Source organism: Truncatella angustata (assembly GCF_020726525.1).
Source record: "Truncatella angustata strain MPI-SDFR-AT-0073 chromosome Unknown BKA67scaffold_9, whole genome shotgun sequence".
Classification (NCBI taxonomy): domain Eukaryota; kingdom Fungi; phylum Ascomycota; class Sordariomycetes; order Amphisphaeriales; family Sporocadaceae; genus Truncatella; species Truncatella angustata.
This window is the reverse complement of record NW_025763389.1, coordinates 80117-102047: the sequence shown is the minus strand read 5'-3', so window position 1 is coordinate 102047 and position 21931 is coordinate 80117. Positions and strand designations below refer to the sequence as shown.

The 21931-nt window shown below is 50.8% G+C and overlaps 6 protein-coding genes across 6 annotated transcripts; 3 read left to right on the top strand and 3 right to left on the bottom strand.

Moving 5' to 3' along the window:
* Window positions 1-457: 457 nt before the first annotated feature.
* Window positions 458-3090, top strand: BKA67DRAFT_579951 (uncharacterized protein). The gene has a single exon (XM_046103808.1). The coding sequence runs from the start codon at window positions 661-663 to the stop codon at window positions 2983-2985; it is 2325 nt and encodes a 774-aa protein (XP_045953062.1). The 5' UTR covers window positions 458-660; the 3' UTR covers window positions 2986-3090.
* A 2350-nt stretch (window positions 3091-5440) lies between these two features.
* Window positions 5441-8056, top strand: BKA67DRAFT_594909 (alpha-L-rhamnosidase; the record flags this gene model as incomplete). Its single annotated transcript, XM_046105104.1, has 3 exons — window positions 5441-5526; window positions 5577-6258; window positions 6317-8056. The coding sequence occupies 3 exons, from the start codon at window positions 5441-5443 to the stop codon at window positions 8054-8056; spliced, it is 2508 nt and encodes an 835-aa protein (XP_045953061.1).
* Window positions 8057-11302: 3246 nt separating this feature from the next.
* Window positions 11303-13042, top strand: BKA67DRAFT_525309 (NupC family nucleoside transporter; the record flags this gene model as incomplete). Its single annotated transcript, XM_046098651.1, has 3 exons — window positions 11303-11370; window positions 11459-12803; window positions 12860-13042. 3 exons carry the CDS (start codon window positions 11303-11305, stop codon window positions 13040-13042), a joined length of 1596 nt encoding a protein of 531 aa, XP_045953060.1.
* A 73-nt stretch (window positions 13043-13115) lies between these two features.
* Window positions 13116-14862, bottom strand: BKA67DRAFT_410567 (uncharacterized protein). The gene is made up of 3 exons (XM_046096749.1): window positions 14252-14862; window positions 13869-14198; window positions 13116-13813 (listed from the first exon to the last, which is right to left on the bottom strand). Exons 1-3 carry the CDS (start codon window positions 14547-14549, stop codon window positions 13278-13280), a joined length of 1164 nt encoding a protein of 387 aa, XP_045953059.1. The 5' UTR covers window positions 14550-14862; the 3' UTR covers window positions 13116-13277.
* Window positions 14863-15852: 990 nt separating this feature from the next.
* BKA67DRAFT_662953 (ubiquitin-conjugating enzyme) lies at window positions 15853-16410 on the bottom strand (the record flags this gene model as incomplete). The annotated part of the gene is made up of 2 exons (XM_046108101.1): window positions 15853-16296; window positions 16387-16410. 2 exons carry the CDS (start codon window positions 16408-16410, stop codon window positions 15853-15855), a joined length of 468 nt encoding a protein of 155 aa, XP_045953058.1.
* Window positions 16411-18039: 1629 nt separating this feature from the next.
* On the bottom strand, window positions 18040-20423 carry BKA67DRAFT_594905 (rab-GTPase-TBC domain-containing protein; the record flags this gene model as incomplete). Its single annotated transcript, XM_046105103.1, has 3 exons — window positions 18040-18152; window positions 18263-19417; window positions 19451-20423. 3 exons carry the CDS (start codon window positions 20421-20423, stop codon window positions 18040-18042), a joined length of 2241 nt encoding a protein of 746 aa, XP_045953057.1.
* Window positions 20424-21931: the final 1508 nt, after the last annotated feature.

Genomic DNA, 21931 nt, shown 5'->3' with positions numbered 1-21931 from the left:
GAGCAGCTCCAGCGTAAACCCAACCAACCTGATGGTTATATACATAAATAATGGGGGCGGCTGGCTGGCTGTACTGGGTACTCGGTGCTCTGTTGCTCATCAGCTGTGAGCTTCCACAGCAATCTTATTGTCCTCGGATTGGCTTCAAAGGTAGGTCACGAATTGAAAGAACGTTGGAAACCGTTCGATCAAGCACTTGTTCTGACTGCACAGAACAAGAGGGATTAGCTGATTGATTAATTTGAGGTAAATACTCAAACCTATGGTCGTTGAAAACGTGAAAAGACAGCAGCCAATCCAACGATTCGAACTCCAATCCCCCCGCCATGAATTTGACTCACTCAACTTCAGAGTTCAGCGCTGTTCCAAACTTGCGCAGTTTAGCCCCCCACTTTGCCCACTGCACCAACAGACCTACGCCAAAACTTTCTGAACACCATTCTCCACCACCAATTTCCGCATCCATTTTGCCATTCACCCAGCATTGCCAGTCCTGACTTCTATTCCTATTGCGACCATCACTTACACGGCTTGGCGCCTTGATATAATCTACTCGGCGTCCAACGCCAGGGCAGTCACACATGCCAAATTGGACACTAACCTCTCTCCTGCTGACTCTGGCTGCCCCAACAGGTCCCATCTGTCCTACCGCAGGCAGCCATGTCCTTTTTCAAACCCAACAAGACCAAGAAGGGCGGCTTCTCCTTCAAGCCCAAAGGTGCCACCAGCAATCATCTCCGGGATGCTGTCTCTCGACTTGATCGCCAGACCAGCCTTGGAGGCTCCCCGGCACCAGACGGTCCTCTTTCTTCTGCATCTGCAAATGTCGTTCCTAGTAATCGCCGTACTTGTCCCAACCCACAATGTCCCAATCCTTCAGCCGGTATCGAAGAGGGATACTGTACTGGATGTGGTCGACAACTCGAAAGTATCGACATTGTCAACGAAATCCAGTTCGGTGAAAGTGCATCTGGTGCTGCCGTCCTCCAAGGTAGTTACATGGGCGCAGATCAGGCCGCAGCTCGACTGGGAGGCCCAGGCATGCGTCGCATCGGAGGAGTCATAGGCGATTCGCGAGAGCGAGTCATTCGAGAAGCCAGGACCATGATGACACAGTATGCCAGTCAGCTGAAGTTGTCCGATGTTGTCATCAACGAAGGCATCCAGATCTTCAAACTAGCCCTCAGCATGAACTGGATCCAGGGTCGTGGCATGATCAAGGTTGTTCCTGTCTGCCTCTATGCAGCCTGTCGTCGCCAGGACAGATGTCGTGTCATGCTCATCGACTTTGCCGACTTGGTCAAGGTCAATGTGTTCGAACTCGGTCATGTCTTCAAAGCACTTGACGACATCTACAGTTTCAGCTACAACAAGATCAAGGCCATCATTCCCGAGGATCTCATGTATCGTTTCTGTGATAAGCTCGACTTTGGCGACATGACGAGGGACGTTGCCGAGCTCGCGGCACGCTTCTGCAAGCGCATGGGCCTTGACTGGATGGTCATGGGCAGACGCCCTTCGGGTATCTGTGGTGCCTGTATCTTCTTGGCTGCCCAAGTATGGGGCTTCCGACGAACTGTCAGAGAGATCGTTTATGTTGTCAAAGTCACCATGCACACGATCGAACAGCGATTGGACGAGTTCAAGGTGGTCGAAAGCAGTGACCTGACGATTGAGGATTTCTTGAAGCAAGAGTTACTCGAATCTCGCCACGATCCACCCTCGTTCTACAGAAAACAAGCCGAGTATCTTCAAAAGATGGAGCAACGTCAACTCGAGACTGGTCGCAAGCGGAAACGAATCATTGAAGACATTGGCGACGATGAAGATGACGAGAATCACAGCGGCAGCTTGCCCAGCGACATGCCACCTCCTCGTCGGCCCACACAGTCGATGCCTCCGCCGCCCTTACCTCCGCCCGATACCTCCAAGCTACCCCAAGTCACTGAGTTTCTGGAGAGGTCAAAGGATCCCGAGACAGGCCAGCTCATGCTCGAGGCCTTTGACCCTGATAATATCCCTGCCCCTGCCCCACGAGTCACGACTGCTGACGACAATGACAATGACGATGACAATGACAAAGACAAAGACATTGAAGCAGGCGTGGATGCAGACGATCCTACTGGTGAGGCAGCAGTCGATCATTTAGCAGAGGAATATGCAGAGAACGAGGATGAGACGCCAGCTGGACGTCGTCGCCGAGTCAAGCGGCCCCAGGCTGAGCCACTCCTGACCTTCAACGAAGAGTGGGAGGAGGCGGAAGACCAGCTCACGCAACAGATTGACGAAGTCATCAACGATCCTGCCAGCGACACTCATCGGAAAGCGCTAGCCACAGCGGCCATGCACGCTCGTGTCAAGGCAGCGTGGGCCCGTTCACAACTCCCGGTTCAAGAGACCAAGATGGATGAGGTCATCGGTCCTGATGAATTCGCTAACGACCCTGAGGTACAAAACTGCCTGCTTGGCCCAGAGGAGATCCAAATCAAGGAACAGATTTGGCTTAACACAAACAAAGATTGGTTGCGTAAGCAGCAGAACAAATTGTTCGAGAAGGAGATGGAGGCACTCGGTCCCAAGAAGAAGAAGCGCAATCGCCTCAAGAAGCCTCGTATCGGCGAAGGCGCCAGCGCTGCCAGTACACCAGGTGAAGCAGCCGTCACGACCATGAAGAAGTTTGCTATGAGCTCACGTATCAATCTCGACGCCATCAAGAACCTTTTCGGTGAGAGTGGTGAAGGTGGGCCGGGCAGTGTTGCGCAGAGCAGCTATGCCGACAGCGAATATCAAGAGAGCGAAGTTGGTGATGATACTCTTCGACAGGCACCAGTAAAGGCCAAACAGCAGACAGGCGCACAATCTAAGGATGCCGAAGGTGCTGCAGGCGATGATGAAGAGGAAGAAGAGGAAGAGGACAACGAGCCTTATCCAGACGATCAAGGCTATGATGAGTATGATCAAGGTGATGAAGAAGAGTGGTACTAGATGCAGTCATAGGCAGGAGTTGTGGCGTTTACAGAAGAGACTTCTTCAGATCTCAGAGATACCCCGCCTACGTAATAGAGCCATACATTGATGATACATGCACTACGCCTGAATTCCTGATCTTTTGCGACATGTGCCCATCAGTCCCAGCGCCAATCCTATATCACAAGCCTGTCAATATACAGGCCAGTGTGGGCGACCATCTCAGTTGCCAGTTAAAACCTCCCTCGGCTCTGTTCACCGGCGCATCTTTCATCTCTAGGTCCATCTGTTGTAGGATTGGAGCAGTCTTCTCGCAATCCATGAGTGAAATGTTGAGCTCCTTGTTCATAACAGAACAAGAGACAAGTGCGCTTGAACACATCATATCCACCGTACTGATCAAAGTACGAATCTTGGAATTATCCACGAGATTGCCGTCGTCTTTCCACTTTGATCCCCGATCATTGCGACGAGCACATACATTACATACCAGGGATACCTGCTCCTTCTCGGACCTTGACCTTAACGGTGTACTCAGGTAGACGGCACATCAACAGAATATGTAACAGTGCATAACGTTAAAGATAGGGTCCCATCTAACAATCATATTGCGACAGTCCAAACCTGTGACCAGGTAGCACCAACTCCGTTGTCAACCATGATCCTATGATCACTGGCTGCCCATTAGTAGCCGTAATCTCAAGGCTACTTTGAATTCAATGAAACAATGTCAATAGTTCTTTTTTGCAAAAATTCTATCTCGCTCACATCCTTCTCAAGTTTATCGTTCGCAATCTTTGGTTCCTGGAATAGCTCACTGGCACAAATCAGCACAACAATGTCACAACAGCCCCATCACTGGCACCTACATAGTATTACGGTACTCAATTCTTTGTTGCTTCATGTCCACCTCTTGTCGTAGCTGTTCAAGTTGAAGAACAAGCTCCTCCAGTCTCTTCTCCATTGATTGTTGATCTTTTAAAAGGTCCAGTCACCTTGATGGGCTGTCAGCACTGGCCCGGATGTACTGGTATTCATCTAGGACTCCATTCACGGACCCACGTACCAACTGACAGATATTCATACCAATGCAAGCGCTTCCATTATGAATGGCTATATTGATGATAACAACTGACCGGCAAGAGCCCCGATCATCAGTTTGCCGACAGAGTATCAATGCAATAGCCTAACATAACCAGCATCCTTATTCAACCTTCTCATTGGATTTGGCCGGTTCGCTCGAGGCATGACAGAAGCTCATGTAATTCGGCATGGTAAGTCTGACGTACTGACATGCAGGGATAGCCAGCGCGTACAGTAAGGCTGCCTGCATGGGGTAGTGCTGCGACATGGGCATGATATGACAGAACAGGACATTTATTGCATCAGTTAGACTGCAAATAGTCACCTGATTTGAGGTATTGGGAATTGGAGGGTATGACGCACATGGCTACGACCCTATCACGGAAACCAAACAGATGGCTGCTCGGGCTCGACAAACAGCGAGTAAACACATCCTTCGCTCCGAAGTTGACAACTCGTGCAGTCGGAAGACATCACATACAAACGATGGAATATCAAAACAAGGAGGTTGTCACGATATTCATCTACATTTAGAATGTTATTGTATCCCTAAGTCACTCCGAGACCAGGCCGCTCTATACATAGCACTTGAGTCTGTAAAGATCAGTATCTTAGTTCCAAAGATTCGGTTCGTCGGATCTCTCGGGTTCTCATCGCGACCACTCGTGTGCAGACTATTGTAGCCCGGCGCTATACGGTGGCATATCGCCCAGTTATAGCGGTATTATAGCCGGGGTAATGTGTAGCGAGCTGCGGCCCCGTAGTCTTGGCTACCGAGCCGAAATACGTTTCCTGGATCAGTACTGCCTAATTGAACTATTTGCAAATTTAGACGTGCTCTGCTTGGTGCGCGATAGCCTCTGCTTACGGTTTGAGGCCCCTTGGCCATAGGTATTAGCGACCATGTCGTACGAGTCAAATTGTACAAATTGGCTGACTGAAAAACCAGCAACTGTTATGCTCGGCGTTCTAAATTTTAGACCGAGTCAACTGCCGATCGATCCATTACTTAAGACAATCTCATGCCTGTCAATTTGCGGAGCACCCTGCAACCGGAAAACTGTACCATGCTGCCATGGCAGCATGGTAGTGAAAATGCGGAGAAGCTTTGTGGGGTACATTAGCAACTGCTCATCACATACTGAGCCTTGCATATATGATATCCACATTGGCCGAGCCAGCCATGACGGAAATTCCGGTATGAAGGCTTCTACTGGCAGATGCCGAGATAGATGCCGTATCAGAATGCTTAGCAGGGTATTACACCGAAGTCACCTCCACTTGCCGTTCCGCTCTTGGCAAGAGAAACACATGGAGCAGAAAACGATAAAATGGGACTATGCACATGCTTCTGATTGAGACATCCCTACAGTGGTTTGCCGACTCAAAGATGTGGTCGTCAGACTGGAAAGTAAGCATCTACCTGTTGAGTGCTACACTGGCTTCTTCGGCAGCCGTGCCCACATATTGGATGAGGTATGCCCAATGTCATTGCCAATTTAGAGAAAGCACTGACAGCAACATAGGCTGTTTGAAGGAGATGTCTTTTTGCCTCGAGGACTCAGCGTAGGGACGGATCTCTCTATGAACACTGGCAATGTCACTGCTTTTACCCTGAGTGATGACCAGCCACTGGCTACTATAGACTATGGAACTGAGCGCGCTGGATACCCATTCTTCTCCATAACAAATGTAGTACAGCCAGTCCAAATCGAAGTCAAGTACAGTGAAGCGTTCATTGGTCTTTCTCATCCCTGGGCTGATGGGCCATACACATTTGCGACAGGATTGTCGAATTCGTTCCGCGTCGAAACTTTCAACATCACCTCTTCCGGTCGAGTCGTTGCGCCTCTGATACAAGGCGGTCAGCGTTGGCAGTCGATTCAATTGTTGTCGGAGGGTGCTACCATCACATTCGGAGAAGTTGGTTTCGATGCTACGGTTGACACCACCGAAGCGACGGAGTATCCTGGTCAGTTCGAGTGCGATGACGTACAACTCAATGCCATTTGGAAGCTGGGAGGAGCGGCAGCATCGACTGCTTGCGTAGAAGAAGGCACTCAGAGGACGACCTGGGAAATCGATGGTACCAGTGGTGCTTATATTCGGTCACAGCGAGCATCCCAAGCTATCTCCGGCGCCTCCTTTGAGAACTACACCTTGACCTTCGACACTATGATCGAACGTGGAGGTGTATGGTGGGCTGTGGTACGACTTAAGTTTCACCTAACGTAATTCTATAACATATTGGCTGATTGTGGTTTAGGCTTTTCCAATGGGCCGCGGTGAAGGCATCCACTTGCAACTAGTCAGCGAACTTCCGGAAGACGCGACGTTCCTCAATGTTAACAATAGTCTAACACCGGCTAACTCGATCTTACTATCATGGGGCTACGACTTTGTCAACCAAACGACGTTGACGTCGTACTACCTAAACACATTCACACTTCGGTCGGCTGTCGCTCAGGGTGTATGGCATTCTATCAAGACGGTTCTCTCCCCGGATGGCCGACTTTCCGTCACTCTAAATGATGAGGAGGTCATTGACGTTTCATTATCAGAGTATTATACTCCTTCCGCCATCTCGTTTACTGGTAGCTTCGGTTTTGGAGCATGGCAAGACCAGGGAGCGTACATTCGCAACGTGGAAGTAACAGATTCTGCCAATGGCACCACGCTCTACACAAATCCGATGACTTCTGCAGATGTTCTGATAGAGCATGGAACTCAGGGCAACTTGGGATCCGTATGCCTTGATGGACCTAAAAGGGATCGACTTGTGTGGCTCGGCGATTTCTACCATACTGCCAGGATCATTGGTGCAAGCACGTCTCGTCACGACTTGATCAAAGGTACACTGGATTTCTTCCTGGAGACGCAGATTGCTGATGGAGAGGTTAATATCTGCCCAGCAATGGGTTATGATCCCTCGATCACTTTGCCATTCACGATTAAAGGCCGCTCCTATGGCCTTTCTGACTACCAGATGTTAGGGCTTGGCTCGCTGTACAGCTACGTCCGCCAGACAAACGATTTGGTTTGGCTAGAAGAAAACTGGCCCAGGTGGCAATCGCAGGCACAATGGATCATCGAACAAGTAAACAGCACTGACGGCTTGATCTATGTTCCGAGCGCATTCCTCGGTGCTGCCAGCGCTGGTTCTGCTGTGTCATGCCTCGCTGTACAGAGCTTACGTGAATTTTCAGAGCTAGCTGAGGCGATTGGTGATACAGAAACGCAGTCCAGGTGTACTACTGCGGCCGACGGTCTTTCGGAAGCTATCAGTAATCAGCTATGGAATGAGGACCTTGGGGTCTTCTCGTTGTCAGCAAGTGCGAAAACAGACTTCTCAGTGGCTGGTATCGCCTTCTGCATCACATCGGGGGTATCAAACTCAAGCCAGACGATGAGAACGCTAGCTGCTCTTGATGAACTTGCTCTGTCGCCCGGCTACAAAGACTCGACGACGGCCAACTCGTCAGATCCAACTGTTCTCATATCTCCCAACACAAATGGATTTCTCCTAGATGCGCTGTTCAAGGCGGAGGCCTGGGAAACCGGTGTCTCGCTGGTCAGATCTCTATGGGGAGCTATGATCAGCAACCCCGGGACCGCCTCTGGTGCGAGCTGGGAATACGTTGACCAAAACGGAGATCCGGGACTCGGTTTATTTACCAGTCTTGCCCACCCATGGGGAGGTGCTGCAACCTACGTACTCACAGAATGGGCCGCTGGCATCCAGCCGGCTGCCGGTATTGCCGGTTTCGGCTATGCGCACTGGATAGTTTCGCCAGATGCAGGTCTGGCTATCGGACTGAAACAAGCAAAGGCCACCGTGAAAACTCCCTCCGGCTTGCTTTCTGTTGAGTGGGAAATGACCTCATCGGATGAGCTGCAGGTCAAGATCGATGCACCGCCAGCGACCTATGGGATTTTCAAACTAGGCAACGAGACGAAGTCTCTGTGCGGTGACACGCAGTACGAAATGACGATAATTATAGGATAGCGTGGCCGTGGAGAATGACTTCTTCTTGTCGACAATACATATCAATAGCAGAATTCGTAAACACCCGTTACCATCACATGCAAATAGTTGTGCGAAGGCTATCAAGGAACACACTCTAGTCGAGCACGTATGCCAGACTCGCTATTGGTACTCACTTATGAACACACGGGGTCCTCTGTGTGGTATAATTTGAATTATAAGAAGCGAAATCTAACACGGCTGTGATTCAGTCAAAATGACAAGGTGAGTGGTAGCATGCCGAATAGATGTTCTGATCTCGAAAAAGCGCCAAGGAGACCAACGAATCGCTCAAAGCCAAGTCTCCGGCAAGATCCGGTGGCGCATCTTCACAAGTCGGATGTCGGTCGCACAGGGACGAGCGTAGTCATGAACCTGATTAGGAAGGTCAAAACGGTGCCAAGAGTTTGCGGGCATTCCAACCTGCGCAGATCTGTACACCCATCTGCACTTGCGCGTCTGCAGCTCTTCAGCTCCCTTGACAGGGCTGTGGCTACTCCCAAATGCTCCAGTCGCTTCATTGGCACTTTGGTCATGATGAGCTGCAGCTGCAGCAGATACCCAGTAGGTAGGCCCTGACGCTTGAGCCTGCCCGCTGAACATGCTATACAGGCGTGGCTGTCAAACTGGTGCCAGGAAACCAGAAGAGGTGAATGACAGCGTGCGCGGTGTAATATATACGACGATCTCCGGTTATCGCCAAGGGGTGGAAGGGGTCAGCTTATCCGTTGGAATGCTGTACGATTTCGCCTCATATGTGTCCACTGCGATCAGCTGGGTCAAACGGTGGAGCAGATAAAAAGCGCGGCATACGCGTTTGCTCCATCAGCCAAGCCGGCGGGCATCGATTAAGCTCTGTCCAAATGGAGTTCGCTATCAAAGCCGGTTTCAATGAAGTGTTGCTTGACAGTACAAGGCATGATGGGGTTCATTAGGATTTTGAACCTCTCAATATGTGTCAATTATTTGTTAGACTGGTGGGCTCTTTGAGTTTTCATGCTGCATTGATGTTCATACCGCCAAGAGACAAGTGCCTGAGGTTACAGCTGCATATCGCCAAGTGCTTTTTCCAGATGTCCTGTCAATCTTATACCATGTAACTAGCCGTTTTGACTCGCATACGACAACATGGTTCCGCAAGGGAACGAGGGGAACAGCGCACGCGACACCACATGAATCGGTGATGCCGCCGGACCGAAAGCACAAGAGGTGTTGCTATCGGGTTCGCCCCACTGGTATCTTTTGCTTGGATCTTTAGATCTTGGCTTTGTGGTCTTTGCAACCTTGAATATTCTTGGTCATGATTCGATAGAGGGTGTCGGCTTGAAGGGGTAGTGATTGACCAATAGCCAGTGGAACGCCTATCATTTCAAGTTGAGTGTCCCGAGGATCTGGTGGCACAGCGAGGCCATATCTGCCAGGCAGCCCAGGCAGCCAGGGTATTTCTAGACGTCTTCTAGTGTAACCGGCTGCATGTTGGGCAGGTTAGCAGGCTAGCGTAAATCGTGGTTATAAGTGCGGGAAGTTCGTGTGCCTCTCCAGCCAACGAATCACGACTCGTAATTGCGTTGCCACGCCCGCAAGTAAATTCCTTTTTCTTCTTTTTTTTTTTTCTTCCACGAAATGGACCTGGTTGGAAAGTGGAGGACACGTCGCCAGTGTGTGTAGTGTCAGAACATTCCCTGGGCCCTATGTTGCGAAGAATTATTGAATTCGAAGCCGTTAAGCATGTCGCATACACTACCGTTTTGGAGTTGTTCACATGTTGCAAATGATCATATCCTGACTGGATAACCGAGCGGAATCCGTCGATTCTAGAGTTTTGGTAACGATAGAGGCTTGACCAGGATTTGCATTATTTTGATGGGTTTGCCGCCGGTTTTCGCCGGCTGTGGACCATTGATTAGAGCCCGAAGCCCCTAATTATCCACTATAGTCGGCATTTACTGGGGGCTCTTCTCTACCTTAATCAGACGAACTGCTCTCCGCACAGCGCTAAAGCGATATCTTCTTTAGATTCGACAGGCTAAGGCGTGCGTCCTCCTGGGGGGCAGTGGTTCCCCATCCAGTGGCCTGGAGAACATGTTCCAGATCTACGACTTGCTTTGCTCTTCGCTTGGTGGAAACGAAACACCGTTTGGATGAAGATTTGAGAGTGTTAGCAGCAGAATAAATACCATGAACAAGTGGATACAAGTACAAGTATCGGTACATGATTGGCACCTCTAGTGTCGGCTAGCCTCAATTACCCCTTGGCCTTCACAAGTAAGCATAACTGAATATTGCAGCATGCCAGCATGCGTTTACAGAAATCCTGTGACCTCGAAGTTAAATCGAAACCTTGCTCCCTTATCATGACAGTCGACCAGCCCTTAGCTTCTGCTTGAAGATCCAATAGTATCTCATTTCCGATCCTCCCCAGAGGACGTGTATCGCTTACATGTTTCTATCTCGAATGTGTTCCAATGAAATGCCTGGGTCGTTACCGAACCCTAGTTGAGCTACCCTTGCCCGCATCAGTCGGACATACTCCCCGCTTCGGACGGCCAAGCCGCCATAGATAGGCGTCCTTCCAGAGTGGGAAAATCTCCACGCTCTAGGGTCTACCAGCATCGTCTAGACCACGCGATCACCGCCGGTCCAACACCCAGCGGAAGTCGCATACGTTTTCGGGGACGCTGTCTGCAATATCTATTAATTGGTGCTTGTCCTGCCCATCTTACCATTCCTCCGGGTCAGGCTTCCTCTGCTTTCACTTTCGTCCCCTAAGTGAGCATTAGTTCCCGCCCGGCCACTGGGTCAATCGGTGAGGTCTCTTTTTCCAGTCAGTCTACCTGCAGCAAGAAAAAGGACTAGGACAACTTGCCGGCCGATTTTACAATGGTTTCCAGCAGATCGAGTAAGGAAAACCTGGGGCTTAAGGGTCACAATGCCTCACCTCAGGTGGGAGTCGCCCCAAATCCCGACCCTGCTCTCGACTATGCGCATGAGCACGAGCACGCCCATACCCACCACCACGGCCCTGCTGCACACCAAAAGGAAAAGGACCACGATGCTTTTTACAGCACAGGTACAACTGAGAAGGGCCGAGACCTGTTGGATACTCCTCCCCAGGATTACAATTCTCATGAGCTCAAGGACACTACCCTGAACAACGAGAAGTCCGTCGACGAGGAAAGCGGCAATATTGGAGGCATTCAAGATGCGGAGGAGGTGAAGCACTCACGCATGGCGTACCGCTGGTATCGTAAGGCTCGGCCCTTCATTCCCATCGTTGTGTGGCTTGTTTTCACCGCGTAAGTTCCTATTCTCCCCCAGAGCATGCTATTTCTTTTCGTTGGCATGGTCGTCGTCCAAGAGCCCTTGTCTAACAAATGCGCACAGTTGGTGGATTTATGGATTGGTCACTGTTGTTGTTTGGAAGAGATCGGATGGCTTTTCGTGGCTCAAGCCTTTCTTGTTCTACCTCGCCGTCACGATCCGCGTTCTTACTCTATGGGTCCCCATGGCTTTCTTCTGGAAGCCTGTCCGTTGGGTATGGGATCACACCGTGTTCAAGGGATACGAGATGACGCCGAAGAAGCTCCACCGACCCATCGCTGCTGTTGTCACTATTGCGGTCTTCCTGATCGGTAGCATGGTTCCCGAGGAGACTGGCGAAAACACCCGTGCAAGCCGCGCCATTTCCATGTTTGGCCTGGTCGTCATGTTGGCAGGACTTTATGCTACTTCCCGCAACCGATCCGCCATCCCTTGGCACACCGTCATCGGTGGAATGTTATCGCAGTTCATCATCGCTGTCTTCGTTCTCCGTACTCAAGTCGGTTACGATATCTTTGCGTTCATCTCCGAGATGGCGCGTACGCTGCTTGGTTTCGCAGCACAAGGTGTTACCTTTTTGACTGATGATACTGTGCCGAAACTGCCTTGGTTCTTTACTGGTGTCATCCCACCCATCATCTTTTTCGTTGCCCTAGTGTCGCTTCTGTACCACTCGGGCATCCTGCAGTGGTTCATCGTCAGATTTGCCCACTTTTTCTACTGGACTCTCCGCGTCTCTGGCGCCGAGGCTGTCGTCGCCGCTGCTACTCCCTTTATTGGACAGGGTGAATCCGCCATGTTGATTCGGCCGTTTATTCCTCATTTGACTCAAGCCGAACTCCACCAGGTCATGTGCTGCGGTTTCGCCACCATCGCTGGATCTGTCTTGATTTCTTATATTCAGATGGGTCTTAACCCTCAAGTCCTGGTTTCATCCTGTATCATGTCCATCCCTGCTTCTCTCGCTATCTCCAAGATGAGATTCCCTGAGGAGGAGGAAACTTTAACTTCCGGTCGTGTCGTTGTGCCTGATGACGATGAGCACAAGGCTGCCAATGCTCTCCACGCATTCGCGAACGGCGCCTGGCTTGGTCTCAAGATCGCTGGCATGATCGTTTCTACACTGTTATGTATCATCGCGTTTGTCGGTCTCATCAACGGTTTCCTCGGCTGGTGGGGAACGTACTGGAACATCATCGAGACACCCCTGTCGCTGCAGCTGATCTTGGGTTACTTGCTGTACCCCGTAGCCTGGTTGCTTGGTGTCCCCAACCAGGATCTCCGAACTGTGGGAGAAATTATCGGTATCAAGATCATTACCAACGAATTCGTCGCTTTCGACACACTCTCCGACCCGGAAACAGTCCTCACCACTCGTGGCCGTATCATTGCCACCTATGCCTGCTGTGTAAGTCGTTCCTCCGATATTTTTATGGTAAACAAGACACTAACATTACGCCCCAGGGTTTCGGAAACATTGGTTCTCTTGGTAATCAAATCGGTGTGCTATCCCAGATCGCACCCGGCAGGGCTGGTGACGTCTCCCGCGTCGCCGTGAGTGCTTTGGTCGCGGGTGTCATAGCAACTCTGTCTTCGGCATCTATCGCTGGAATGCTGTATACTGACGCTATCGCTCAGAACGTTTAAGGGAGAGGGACAGCGCGGAGTCATGTTGTTACGATGAACGGAGTTGTTTTTAGTATACCCCAATTGCCGTATATAGGCTTTATTAATTAGATGCAAAGGCCATCGCTCTTCGTTACGAGATTCACCACCGTAATCTACGTCCTGTTAGACTTCAACACGATGACATCAGTCAACTGTGATATCCGCAACGATGGGCTATCCGATCTGGTTGCCCGGGCCTTGATTCACAATCTTTTTACTTCTGTGAAAGTCCTTGCCTGCGACTTACACTGGCTGGATCAAAGTAAGGCTTCTCGCCAATGCTCACGGCCCTGGAGCCACTTCGCTCACCCAGGCCTTCTTCCCCAATGTAGTCGGGCGTCGCAGCATGGTAGACACTCCTATTGTCCCATATGGCAAGGTCATTCACACTCTGCCAACGGTTGCGGACCTGAAGATCGTGGTTTTCGGTGATTAACTGCACAAACCAGTCAAGGAAGTGGCGCGACTCCTCCTCGGTCAGCCCGTTAATCTTCTGGACATGGCTGCCCACAGCAAAAACGCTTTTCCAGCCCGTGACAGGGTTGGTGCGGATGACTGGGTGGTTCGCTTCGAGCTCTTCTCCTATGTTTTCAGGGGACCCTCGAGGGCCAGAGTACAGCTTGAAGCCGTTCCTCTCGGCGCTTTCGTTAAAGCCCGGCTGGGCATAATAAGCCGTGAGGGAGTCGAGGAAGCCCTGAAGGGGCTTGGAGATACGGTCGTAGACTTCGTAGCCCGACGCCCAGAGTGTATCTTTGAACGAATGTCAGCATAGGTATGATGTAGTGTCAGCTATGGACGCCCTTACCTCCTCCCGTCTTCGGGAGTTGAGTGAGACGTAGTAATGCGTAATCGCTTGGGACTGGCTCAAACGTGATGTCTGAGTGCCACTGCTTCCGCTGGCTCTGCGTCTTCTGGAGGATTGTGCTGTATATCTGCTTGGCCTGCGCCGAGGAGATGACACTGATTTCATCGTCATTGCCTCCGTGGTCTCGCCCCGAGTTTGCAACGGGGTGGATATGGAGGCCTGACGACTCGGGTTTGCCAGTGAGCTGCCCAAGTCTTTGTACTAGCTCCTTCTGCAGCTCGTTGGTGATGTTATCCTGCTTGCGAAAGAAAACCACGCCTCTACGCGAAACTGCAAACGGTCAAAATCTTGTGACGAGAGTGATGCACCTACGGAGAACTTACTGGTGATCGCAAGTTCACGAATCAACTCATCCGAGTTCGGTGCACGTAGCCATTCTGCAAGGTCGACACCAACGAACTCTCGTCCAATGACTGGAGTGACATCGAACTGCTCGTATTGATCGAGGACACCCCTCAGCTGCAGAGGGTCCCTATGGTTTGTCTCCAGTCTAGGCTCTCCATGCAGTTCCGTGGCACCCACTGCAGCAGACGTCTTGGCAGGCTTCTCGACCGCCGGAGTAACCTTTCCCTTGACGCTATCCACCACTTGCGTAGCGGTCTCAGTTGCCGAAAGGGCCATGGTGTACGATTGCAAATAGTTTGTTAATCAGAGATGATAACTTTGGACATGACGGACTCCGAAAGAGTGTCAATCAGCTTGTAATTATATTGAAAGGCCTTTCTCCTATTCTACTCTCATCATGGAATTGCACAAATGGGTTGTCCAATGAGGTGCAATGTAATTGCGCAATCACACCCCAGATATCGCCATCGTGGGGTATGTATCCCGTTTGGGTGGGAGCCACACGAGAGGCAGTATACTATAGGATGGTATTGTTATCACACCCCGAGGATATTTGTAACTCGTCAGCTTTTCGCCGAAGGCCGACTACCGCGAACGGTTCCGGTTGTGTGGGATCCAATTGACTGGTCCTGATAGTTAGCACGCATGATGGTGTGATACTCGATAGAAGTGACGTGATACATCAAGTGATAGGGCAGCCTCGCTGAATTTGGCTCTGGCCAAGTCGGGGTGGAGATCGAGCATGTAAAAGGCAAACCGATCCCAAACGAGCGCAGCTATTTTGACCTTGTGCCCAGGATGACATATCCGGGCAAGCCTAGAGTGATGGTGAGCTACAATGTGAACAACCCTGTGCCGTTACTGACTGCAGAAGCTCGACCTGTACACAGTCAGTGTCTCTCTCCAGTGAAAACATGACAAAAAGTTTGTTGACGTATTTCTGTCTTTGTCCAGTTTCACCATTTATTATCAGTGTGATCAAAATGAAACCCGACGAGATGTACTCAACTTTGCCCACGAACGACTGGATTGTGACATATTTAACAGGACACGTTGCATATTAGAAATTTAGGGTCGCGGCGTCATTGCTTATAAGTACCGTAAAGCTAACTGGAACATATCCAACGCATGCAGGGAACATATATGCCGTGGTCCAGACGAACGAGTCAGACAATTAATGCTGCCACGTTGCTGTGTATAAATACGTAATAAGGGCTGGCGTCCAGCGGGATTTTGATAGCGACTTGTACGAACCAGAGTTCCCTCGACAGCTGACATACAAGAACATAACCAGTTATTTCGATCCTACAAGGCGCTGATTCCTAATGATGAGCCGTATGGACCAGCGCAATCTGACGAGCCGGGGCTGTCTTGACTGTTGAGCTCGACGCCACGGAGCAAGCTCTTCATTCACCTCTTTGAATTTATATTGGTAGGCAACTCAAGGGTTCTTACAGCCTTCTTCTCGTAGCCTGTCCTGCCAATCTCAAGGTCCACATACCTGAGAGTTCGACCTCAACCTCGTTGTCAACGACGAGGTTTGGTGGTACAGCCCCGGAAGATTGCTCGAGTCAGTTCCTCACTTCTTGGCGTCACCCTTGGCATAGCGTTCTACGTATTGCTTCGCATTCTTGTCGAAGCTGGTGCGGTCATTCCTATACTCTTCGGCGATTCTCTGTTCCAGGGGGTCGTCTGGGTTGGGTTCGACGAGCAGATTGCGGATTGCTTCAAGGACGCCCTTTATGCGGCTGGCGGGTTTCCAGTTCTCGCTCTTCAAGATGGACAGGCATATGTTGCCCTGGCTGTCGTTGGTGACATTGGGATGGTAGATGCGTGTATCGAATGTGACAACGGGTGCCTTGAATGGGTAGTCGGTGGGCAGCTTGAGGGTGAGAACAAAGGAGCCTCCTTGGTAGACAGAGCCTTCAGGGCCGGCGAGGGTGACAGTCCACTTGTGAATGTCGGACTCATTATATGCGATAGAGGTATCAGGCGGTGGAGCCTTTTGGCATTCGTCCAACTCCTGTAGGAAAATGGAGGTTAGCTGTGAGACTTCACACGCACATGCATGAGGCCGTGCCAAAGCAGACAAGCGGGGAATGAGGTACGGTACCTTGACAATGCGCTTGGATGCCATGTTGAAAGTCTTACTTGTCAGATGCCCTACTATGCTATGTCGTGGCGTTGTATGTGTGTAGTTGTGCCTCGGTGAAGACTGCTCGATTGGAGATCCCAATAAAGCGTTAGGAGTGGTTTGGCTCACACAAGTCGAGTCGACCAACGCAGGTGGACACAATAGTTTGTCAACCAAGATCACAGCGTTCAAAAAGCAGTTGATCAATTCTCTGGTTTGCGGCTATGTTCCACTCCCATTCGTCCTAGACTAAAGTATGTTGGTTCTTTGTCAAATGTTGCGCACCGGTTCTGGGGTGAATGAGACAAGTCGCAACAGTCGTGTCAGATTCAGGCAGCTAATTGATAAATAAGAACATAAATCTGAAGTGTTCTTTCTTCTAGACTGGTTTACGTTAATAGCCAGCCACGTCACCGTAGATGATCAGTCTCGCATCACAGCTGCAGCAGCTGAAATCAAACCAGATCAAATCAGGCACAGCCGCGGGGTACTGTAATTCGCGCCTGCTAGTCTAGACTAGACTAAAGTCTGAAGGTGAGCTACCCCGCCAAATACCTCACCTCACATAAATCAGGGTACAGAGAAGAGAAGAGCATTGCAGCGCTGCATAGGGAGTAATTGGGTCATAGTAGTTCATGTCTTGATCATATACAAAGTGAGGCCGTGGGATTTTGCCATCAAAGAAACATCTATTATCACATGCCACAGACATAGTTGAGAAAGCGGTGGGCTTGTATCGACATATAAGTTTTCAACCATACCTGTTGCAAACGGGTGCTTGTACCTTGTCAGACGAATGATCCAAGAACAAAGCTGCCATTGAGACAGCGGGAACCCAAAGAAGACCGACAGCATCAAGGGGCTGCTTTGGTTGCTAAAAGCGCCATGATTTTGCGCCTGTGCTGCTCAGATCGATTTCTGTTGCAATTGCCAGCGCAAGAGCCTCGGCTTGGCTGCCACTCAGCCCGAGGAACAAACAGAAGCCCATTGCATCCCATACCATTTCCTAAACTCCCAAAGTGCGAATCATAAGAGACGTCAACAGTGTGCAGATGATGAGCTATCCAAGGTAGCGCCCAAGGACGTCCATCCAGTTGTACATCTTTGCCCGGGATCAGACCTGGTATGTGACTGGCCATCCAGGTACGATCATACCAAATTTGCCTCGCGAGCAAGTAATCATGGAAATTACAACAACGTTAGACGCAGAGGTCCCCAAGGAAAATAGCTCTAGTATCCATTTGTCTCCTTCTGATCTACCCTATATCATCTCCCGCCAAATGCTGCCTCGTTCTCTCTAAATGTCCGCCGAGGCCCTTTCCCCTGGTGTATCATATGCTACAATGCCGCCAAAAATGCAGAATCTAGACAACCCAGTCCCTCATTCGCCAGCAGATGCAAGTACCTATCTCCTCGGATTATAATATTCCCCAGGAGTTGTGCCGTTTTCAGACAAACTCCCCAACTTTTCCATTACCAATACATAAATGCAAGTGGCCGTCAAGTCGTTAATCGTGATTGGTTCTGGATCAAAGTGCCAGAAGGCATGTGCCCACAACTTCGCTTCATTGTTGCGGTTGCCAGGGCGGTGACGAAATATAACAAAAGAAAATAGTGTTTATAGTGGTGTGATTAGCAGACTCCGGCTGCAGTCACCTGTCTTGGCACTCGGGTGCTTATGGGTGTAGTCGCGTGATTGTCGCGAGGGCTAAGTGAGTCGAGTGTGCCACGATACGCGCCCTGCTCTGGTGAACTATCAGACCTTCCATCACGTCGACGGGTCTCTATTTCCTACCAAAAAACGTGTTCTTTCGCTTGAAGCTGTCAGGATCTTCGGCCAGTCCAGCAGCCATACGTTCCTTCTCCAGCTTCACATTTCTCCTGCGCTCCATTCGTCTCTCTTCGATGGTATCTTGGCTGATGTGACCAAATCCGTTTCGCCGCCTGAAGCAGGCCTCCATCATGGCATTGGCGTCAAGTAATTTTCTCGGGATGGTTTGCACCACCTGGAAGATCTCCATAGGGTCGCCAACGCTCTTGATCTCATTCTCCCCCAGTTTGAAGATGGTCAACGCCATGCGGAACAAGGTTTTTGAGCCCTCGTAGAAGAAAACATCCCACACACGGAGGGTCGTCTCAATGGGAAGCGTGCCAATGAAGCAGCTCATGAACCAGGCCGTCATGCACAACGTCACGGGTGGAAGGCGGGTGGGGATGGTGCCTTTCCTATATCTTCGAGACTTGGGCTTCACCGCGTCTGTTCCGTCGAGCTCCCCTCCGATCTTGGCCCAGACAGCTGGCATGGTTTCCTGGACCGATGTCATTAGCACCCCGAGATCCACGTTTGCGCCTTCCAGACTCGTCTCATGGGTGCCCGGCAGGTAAACCCGGGTGATGATGTTGAGTAGCCAGAAAGACTGTTCCTCGGTTTCGGAGAAGAGAAGGAGAAGTCCAGCGAGGAAATTGAGTGATTGGCAATACCCAATCCTGGGATTGTATATGGAAAATGCGTGCAGAACTCGGCGAAGCGATGATATCATGAGGGTCTCGCCTGGTTGCGCAGGAGGTCCTTTGGCAGTAGACTGGCTGCCCCTTGTCTCTTGGCTCTCCGTGTTCGGGGTTGGCGAGGTATTGGCAGCTCGAAACTTGACATTATCTGGAAAAGTGCGGTGGAGGTCTCGTTCAATCGCTTCTCTGTCGATATCCTTAGCTGTCTGACCCAGAAGCTCATCGTAAACTCCACCATGCTTGGCCAGAATGGCGGGACCTCCTGCATAGTAGAACCACGCAGCACCTCGCCATTCTGGAGGAATGCCCTTGCGCACAAATCTCTTTGTCTTGGCGGATATCGGAGGAAATCGAATAGGGTTATCAGTGATCAAGCCGCTCTCTTTCATCAAGACTTGCCATTTCCTTCTCCTCCGCTCCAGGTAGCCCGAATAACCCGCATTCCAGCTATCATACTGCTCTTGCGTGACGTACTGGTTGCCCTTGCGAAACCCGTATCTGTCTCTGGTGATGTCCGTGTTCTCAAAGCTCACACGTTCTGCAGGCTGTGGCTGTAGTTGTGACTGTTGCGACCGCATCCCAAACTCGTCATGGTTCGTGGGCTTCTCCGAGTCTTCGTTCTCTACTATGGCCTCGGCTAGAGCGGCCGTCTCGACGCTCGAAAACAGGGCAGTAGATTCGCGGATTGCGGCCATCTCAGCCTTGCTGACTACCGGAGCCTGTACATCGATATCAGGCACAACATCGGCCGAGTCCTCTTCGAGCTCTCGCTCGCCACCTGAAAATGCTCGCTGTACAAGTATTGAATCTGAGAAGGCCTCCAACAAAGCTGTCTTCCTCCTGCTGAGCTCAGACTTGCCCGTCGGCGGTCTCGACTCGTCATCTTCTTCAATATGGCCATCTGCGGGAGAGTCGTCGCGGAAGCCCTTTTCGTACATTCCCATGACGTCGTCTACGCTGAAACCATCGTCGACTGGTATATAGATGGAGGTAACGGAGCTACTCTTGGTCAAAACACTGCTCCGTTCCGTATGCAAGGTACCGGGCGCCGTAGATGCCGACAACTGTGACCTGTAACTAGATCTGAGCTCATCTGAGGGCATGGAAGCCATGCGCGGCAAAGGCTCTCGAGGAAATGAATGTCCACTGCTATCGGTACGACTGTACATCATGGGCTGGCGCGAAAACGGGGGGTGTGCATTTCTGCTTCTACCACGAACACTGTCGCGGTAGTTGAGATCTGGCGAAGGACGAACGGGCAATGAGGCAAAAGACGAAGTGGATTTGTTTGAAGCAATCGATTGTCCTCGCTCACGGGCCAATAGGTACTGGTTTGGGTGGTTCAAATACTCATGCTGCAATGAGTCTGACTGCAGTGGCGGAGAGTATCCGGGACGATAGCGGTACGAGTCCGGGGACGAATGCTTGATACTAGGTCGTCGAGGGCGCGAAAAGTTGTCCACTCCCATCGAGTCACCCGCGACAGAGCCAGGCTCGGGAGAATACATGTTGTTGCCTCTTTTCTTGATCGGGCTCGGGGATGAATATGCAAGTTTGTGGTTTAGTCCTGCAGCCAATGAATCCACTCTCTTCGGGTGCTGCTGCTGCTGCTGTCCTCTGACGGGTGTCGGCGTCGAAGGTCTGGAGAAGTGGGTAACTAGAGGAATAGAGGTACAGGTACCGTGCTTGGACGAATTTGCATGCTGATGCTGGTGCTGATAGTGCTCCTGTCTGAGGTGATCGTCTATGATGGTAGAACTATAAGCTAGTGAATCCCATCGTGGAGAAATGGGTGTGGTCGGTGATCTGGGCGGTGAAGGCGTCCGCGAATCAGAACCGTATCTCAGCTGTGGAATTGAGCTGGTGGTGCAGTCCGTAGCTGTCGAAAAACGAGAGGATTGAAGCGGAAAAGCCGGGTTGTTTGTGCTGGTAGCGACCGAAGTTGAAGTTGCGTAACAAGGCCAGTCGTCGGAATCAGCAAAGTCGCTTTGTGCTCCAATTGAAGAAAAAGAGAAAGAAGAATTACGTGCAAAGGTTCGCTGGTGGTGTTGACGGCGTCGACGATGGTAATGATGAGAAGAAGCTGAAGCTGAAGGATTGGAAGCGGATCCAGCAACCGGGCTGGGAACTGGAACCGAGACTGGGACAGGGACAGGTGTGGGTTTTGTCGTCGTGATTGTTGACGATGATGATAATAACTCGAACCTGGGATCAAGATGAGGATGATGAGAATTGGCTCCGACCTTGCCCTGGCTCCCACCATGAGCCTTGGCCTTGGAAGCGTAAAGTCCAAACTCCCTAAATTCCCTAAAGTTGATGCTCCGCTCGCGTGGTGTGAGAACAGACGTAAAACTCTCGACAGCCCCCGGCAAAGTCGCAGCTTGCAAATTGCGACAGGGGTGTCCTAGACGCTGGGAGCCCTGTAGGCCCTGCCCCTCCGCCGCTAACGGAGGCCCACGGCGCCCTATCATTTCAAACTGCCTAGTAACGGCCACAGGGTTCTGGTTCTTCTCGTCAAATAAAGCAGCCATTGTTTTGTTCTTGGGGCGCCTGAACTTGGGACTTCGGCTGACTGCCAGGTAATCGAGAACCCACTGTAATGATCTCCGTCAAATCCTCTCGTCCCTGCGGTGCGACCGCCTACAACAGAGGCGAGCTGGACGGTTCCAGATCGGCTGATCCGAAGAGAAAGCCTGCTGCTCCGGCTCGACTCGTCGTCAACTGGACAAAGTACCAAAGCTGATGACAAACAATCAAATCAATGGAATGGAAATTGGCAAAAAAAGTCTCAGGCGACAGTTAGCAAGCAGCAAGCAGCACAGGAAAAAAAAGACTTTCGTGCTGCAGTAGTGCACAAATTCGTTATAGTCACTCCTGCAAGTTGTGCGCTTGCCCACCGTAAATCAGGTACAGACTGTACAGTACCTGCAGGTGACTGATTAAATCTATAACCAATCGTAATGGACCTGCAGTAATCTTATTTTCTGCCCTCCCAGCTCCCATGTAAACTCTTCCG

Excerpts from the sequence above, each read along its gene's own strand:
- BKA67DRAFT_579951 (XM_046103808.1), top strand. The coding sequence starts at position 661 with ATGTCCTTTTTCAAACCCAACAAGACCAAGAAGGGCGGCTTCTCCTTC.
- BKA67DRAFT_410567 (XM_046096749.1), bottom strand. The coding sequence starts at position 14,549 with ATGGCCCTTTCGGCAACTGAGACCGCTACGCAAGTGGTGGATAGCGTC. Across the intron at positions 14,199-14,251 it reads TCGTGAACTTGCGATCACCA|TTTCGCGTAGAGGCGTGGTT; the intron begins GTAAGTTCTCCG and ends GACCGTTTGCAG. Across the intron at positions 13,814-13,868 it reads ACTCCCGAAGACGGGAGGAG|ATACACTCTGGGCGTCGGGC; the intron begins GTAAGGGCGTCC and ends ATTCGTTCAAAG.